This window comes from Prionailurus bengalensis, chromosome E1 (genome assembly GCF_016509475.1).
Source record: "Prionailurus bengalensis isolate Pbe53 chromosome E1, Fcat_Pben_1.1_paternal_pri, whole genome shotgun sequence".
Lineage (NCBI taxonomy): Eukaryota > Metazoa > Chordata > Mammalia > Carnivora > Felidae > Prionailurus > Prionailurus bengalensis.
This window is the reverse complement of record NC_057347.1, coordinates 36,388,331-36,393,824: the sequence shown is the minus strand read 5'-3', so window position 1 is coordinate 36,393,824 and position 5,494 is coordinate 36,388,331. Positions and strand designations below refer to the sequence as shown.

The 5,494-nt window shown below is 60.3% G+C and overlaps 1 protein-coding gene across 1 annotated transcript; it reads right to left on the bottom strand.

The window, feature by feature from the left end:
• Window positions 1-480: 480 nt before the first annotated feature.
• HOXB9 (homeobox B9) lies at window positions 481-5,219 on the bottom strand. The gene is made up of 2 exons (XM_043584167.1): window positions 4,500-5,219; window positions 481-1,758 (listed from the first exon to the last, which is right to left on the bottom strand). Exons 1-2 carry the CDS (start codon window positions 5,014-5,016, stop codon window positions 1,523-1,525), a joined length of 753 nt encoding a protein of 250 aa, XP_043440102.1. The 5' UTR covers window positions 5,017-5,219; the 3' UTR covers window positions 481-1,522.
• Window positions 5,220-5,494: the final 275 nt, after the last annotated feature.

Here is a 5,494-nt window from a genome sequence, read left to right as displayed (position 1 = left end):
GGACAGTTCCGGGGAGCGGGGTGGGTGGGGGGAGGGGAAGCAGGGAAGCACAGAGTTAGCTTCCGGCCTGCTGCTGAGGTGCGATTTCGCCTCTTTCCTTTGCACGCGGGACCGCGTTCCCCAGAAGCGCGCGCCCGGCAGGCAGCCGCGCAGGCCACCATCCAGGCCCGAGTCGCGGGAGGCAAAGCCTGGCGCTGGGGCAGGTCTCATTCTGCACTGGGGCGGGCAGCCGCGAGCCCCGAGGCTCCTCTGCCTGGGTCGAGACGTGGGCAGGATGGGGAGGCATGCGCCAGGCTCCGCGCGCCCCGCCGGAGCCTCTGCTCCCCCCTGTCCACAAGTTATCCCCGGAAGGGCGCTCTCGGGGAATCGATTCACAATAAATTCTCCATAGGACTCTCCTGACCTGGCTTTCCTGCCTATAGTAGGGTTGAGCTAGCAGGGGATGGAGGGTGGAGGGGCTTTTCTACAAGGGGCGGCTTGATTCGCTGGTGCAAGGTGGATTTGGCCGAACAGAGTTGATTTCAGAGCTGGGGAGGATGTGCAAGAAGGCAGGGCCTGTGTAGAGCAAGAGAAGCTAGTCTGTGTCAAGCGGGGCACAGATGAACAGACAGACGACATTGTCAAGGCTTACGACCCACGATTTGACCTCCTTTTGTTGGAAGGAGAGGAAAACAACATGCGGAATTAAACATTTCCTGCAACAAAACGTGTGTGTGTGAAACACCTTCATAAATCCTAAGATGCCTCCATAAGACCACTGCTGTCTTTCCTCGCCCCTTCTAGCTTTGCAGCTTGGGGGCTGAGTTTACCCCATTTGCCCTTGGGTCCAAATGGGGTATAGTTGGGGATTCCATAGAGACGGTGACGTGATGCCGAGCCCTTTGGGCTACAACACCTCATTCAGGAGTGCGGCTCTAGACATCTTCTGGATGTGGATTTGTGTCAGGGGTAGAATCTGGGCTTGCTGGTGGTCTGAGGGCTGTTCTGCCAGATTTGGGGTGCGATGGTCTGCATTTGGGGTGTCACTTCATTGGAGTGTTGGCTGTGAGCTTTCCCCATTATCACTGTGGGCTCCAGGCTTTAAGTGTGTGGGCTTCTGTTGGGCTGTATGCAGCTGGAGTGTCCCTGGGTGACTCAGGATAGGGACAGGGCGGGGGGGGGGGGTGCTGCGTGGAGACAGGTAGGCTGGAAGTGAGGGGCTGGGGCTTCCCAGAAAAATTAAGGGGATTGCTAGGGGCTCAACTAGGGGCTCTCTTTCCTTGCGGCCCATCACTTTGTTAGAAACCAACTACGTGTCTAGCTTCTAAATCAACAAAACTTCCTTCTGAGGCTCAGGGAGAAGAGAAGGACAGGTAAGGGCAAAGGAAAGATGCTTGAGATGCAGAGAAGGACTTTGAAGAGAAAGACCCCCTTCCCCATTCACTTGAATACATCCCAGACAGCGCTGGCCCTGCAGCCATCACTTATAAATAAGCGTGAGATGGGGAAGGGGCAGGGAGGGCCGGGCGGGGGTGGGGGATCTTCACTCTTTGCCCTGTTCCTTATTCATTTTCTTCATTTTCATCCGCCGGTTCTGAAACCAGATTTTGACTTGTCTCTCACTCAGATTGAGGAGTCTGGCCACTTCGTGCCTACGGTCCCTGGTGAGGTACATATTGAACAGAAACTCCTTCTCTAGCTCCAGCGTCTGGTATTTGGTGTAGGGACAGCGCTTTTTCCGGGAAGAGCGAGCGTGCAGCCAGTTGGCGGAGGGGTTGGCTGAAAGAGAAGCAGCGATAGAATCAAAGAAAGGAAGGGGGGGCTGAAAGGCCCCCCCCCCGTGCTCTCCTTCCAAGAGGATGTCCCCCTGGTCTCCACTCCCCCATCTTGCGTTGCGGAGGGGGCGCTGGGCCTTCCAGTTCCCAGAAGGGGTCCCAGAGATGGGCCAGGAGTTGCTGTCGACATCGCCCGCCAGGTGACAGTTACTGGGACAGAGTGGGGCCAAACAGGCTGGTCAGCGCTTCCAAAGCTCTGCCTGTCTCAGGTTCTCGCTCAGTCTCTTTCTCCACTTGGGTCGCCACTGGTTGGGACTCAGGTCAAAGCCCAGCATGGCTAAAGCCCCTCCCCCCTCCCCACCGGCACCACCGGACTAACCAGAGGTAGCTGACCTGGAGGGTCCTGGCCCTAGGTCCGGGAGGTAAGAGGAGGATTGGGCCCAGGGGGAGCCGGCTTCTGTTCGGCCACGCCAGAGAGACCTCCTGGCCCCTCCAAGTCCAGTCAGGGACACCCTGCCTTCATCACAAGTTTGCATCTCTTGGCCACATGGCAGCAGGCCTGTGTGTCTGTAGATACCTTGTCGCCCCCCCCCCCACCGCCACACACACACCCCGCAAACATGGGTCTGCACTTAGAGACTCCAACATCTAGCATACTGCAATTCACATGCAACCCAATTGCAACCATTTATCAACTCCAGCCTGTGGACAAGGGAGCGCCAGGGGCTCACAGATAACTTATGGTTGCAATAGTCTCTCCTTTTCCGCTCCTGCTCAGCTCGCAGTTTGGTTAAAGCAAGTTCAGGGAGATTGGGAAGCAAGACTGCTCCGGTCCCAGGGTGGGGGGCCGTGGATGATGTGGGGGTGACAGAAGGCCCTCCACGGCACACCTAACTCCAACTGGCTCCATGTAGTGAGGACGAGCAGAGAAAGGGGTAATTGAATGGAAGAAGGGGAGGCGGGGGGTGGGGGGGGGAGAGGAAACAAAAATATACACGGGCTTGTCTTCCTTTCACTGTCTCTCTCCCTACCCTGGAACTCAGAAAAGTTGCCAAACAAAGCAGAGCCAATTAAAAATAACACTCACCCTTTGCTAGATTCTCCTCCCTAAACGAAAAGCACTGAATGTATTTTTGAAAATAATAATCTGGCTCATCCTACGCTAAGTACCGTGTCTTACCAATTTGCAGTGCTATGTCTTTAATGTGATTGCCTGGGATGGGACCTACAGCCGCATTAAATATGAAAGAGGGGAAAAAAAAAACTGTTAATAATTGATCCCAGCCCAACCGCCGCCTTGCAGTAATGGGCTTTCCAGGCAGAGTTTGGGGGCTTGGTGTGGGGGGTCTGTTTGGGTGTGAGTCGGGAGGTTTGGGGAAGAGCCCGTGTTACCCAAACGGTAGTTCTTGTTATTAACCCTGGCAGGCTGGAGGTGGTAGGACCTGGCAGGGACCTCAGGGGAGTGGGGGCAGCTCTCTACCCTCCAGCAGACAAGGGCGCCCCAAAGGGCCCGCGGGCCACCACCACGTTGACAGGAAATCTGGCAGGGCAAGCAGAGACCAAAAAAATCTGACCCTCGCTCCCCCAAAAGAGTGAGGGGTGAGGACTTGTTCCGGTCAGCCTGAGGCTTATTGTTCGGAGCTAAGAACCCCCAACCAATTTGCTTCTTCTCAACCTTAAAAACGAAAACGGTGAGACTCCCCCTACCCCACATCCAGCCAGCAGCACCTCCTGGAAATTAGCCAGACTTGGGCTCCCGGCGGGGGTGCTTCTGGAGCAGTGGGAAAGATGAGGAGTAACTACCATCGGAGGGTAAAGTTTTCCGCCTTGCCGCAAGCCTCTCTTCCCCCCACCCTTCCTCTCCCCAGGGTCCCTTCGGGATCTCTCCTTCTCCACTCCGGCGGTCGGCCCCCGAAGTCCAGAAGCGATCCCCGGACTCCCCGAGAGGCGGACGGCTCCGGCTGGGGCTATAGGGAGCCCCGCGGAGCGCAGCGGGGGCTGCAGAAAAGGAAGCGAGGGGCGAGGATGCCAAGGAGGGGAGGGGGCGGCCGGAGGGAAGGCTCCCGGGGAGGGGCCGGCGCATCCGGGGAGGGGGCTCAGTCACCGGGTCCAGGGCTTCCCCGCCCCTCCCGGCGCCGGCTGCGGACCCTGAGCGGCTACTGCGCGAGACCTGCTAGGAACAATCCTCCGCCAAGCTGTTGCATCGCAAATAAAATCCTAATGAGCCCCCTCCCACTTCCCCTTGGCCGGCTTTTACGGTCTGCGCGTGGCGCGGGGAGCTCTGCCAGCCGCGCGGCCCCGGGCAGCCCCGTGCGCTCCCGCCCTCGCCGGCGCGGGCTCTCGGCCTCGCCGGCTGCCGCCCGGGCCCCGGCCCCGCCGGCCCCTCTCCCGGCCGGCCGCCGACAGCCTCCTCCCGGGCTTTGAGCCCGAGCCCCGGGGGAGTGGGGGAAGGGAGGCCGAGAGGGCGGCGAGGTGGTGCCTGCGCCCCAGTCCCCTGCAGGACGTGGCAGCGGTGGGGGCGGCGCTCCGCCAGCGGCCTCAGTCTCCCCTTCGGGGGGCACCCGGCTAGCGTTGCCTGCTTCCTTCCTTCCTTCCTTCCTCCCTCTTCCCTCCTCCCCCGCTCGCTCTCTCCGGCCACCGCCGCGGTCTCCCCTCCACATTGTCCGCAGTTTATTGCCTCTCCCCTCCCCTCCCCCCACCTCGCCTGGCCTTCGGCCTGGTATTTCCTCACTTTTTATAACTTACTTTGATCCGGCCTCTCTTTGTCCTCGCTTCCTTCGCAAATTTTATTGTCCCCGTAGCCGGGTCTTTGATTAGACAGGACGGCCTCCCTGCCCGCCGAAGTTTCCAAACTGTACTCGGGCGTGCCCTGTTTGAGCAGCTCCCCAGGCGCGCCCAGCAGCGGCTCCGCCTTCACCGCCGCCTGGCCCTGCCCCGGAGCAGCTTCGCCGCGCGGCGCCGGCTCCAGCCAGGTGCGGAGGTACCTGCTCTCGGCCGGCGGGACGCCCTGGGGCTGCAGGTAGGGGTGGTAGACGGACGGCAGGCTTCCGGACGCGTGCGGGCTCAGCGGCGCCCAGGAGGCGCCGAACACCGGCGCTTTGGGCTGGAAGCTGCACGAGGGGAACTCCAGGTGCTCCGCGTGGCCCGGCTGCCGGGGGCTCGCGTACTGGCCGGAAGGAAACTTGGCTGGAGGAGCGTCCTCACTCTCGTGACTTATGATCGAGTCGACATAATAGCTGCTAAGCGTCCCAGAAATGGACATTCTCAGACATTATCCGGGCGCTCGCAGGGGGAAGGGAAGCGCTCGCGCGGCGGCGCCCAAGCAGGGAGAGGTGGCACCCAGACCGGTGTGAGGGCTTTCGGACGCGACCCCCCCAGCCCCCCACCCTCCCACCCCCACCCCCTGCTCAACTTCTCAGCCAACAAAGTACAGTGGAGCAGCCCGGCTCAGCGCTCCTTGCAAAATGATTGGTCAAAGTTTTTCCGACTGCCTGATAAAGCGTCAGCTCCAACATAAATCAATCGGGCGAGGGGGCTGCGCTCTCGCTGTCATCCGTCCGCACCGCATTCCATATCGAGGATGGATTGTTTTATGCTGATGCAATGTGCTATCACGTCAGGGCTCCGGCGGCCACGTAACCTCAGCCCGAGCTGCCGGCCGCCCTCCCTCCCCCCCCTCCCCTCCTTTTGCAGGAAGGGGGGTTGTTCTCGACATGGGGCGGCGGGGGCGGAGGAGAGGC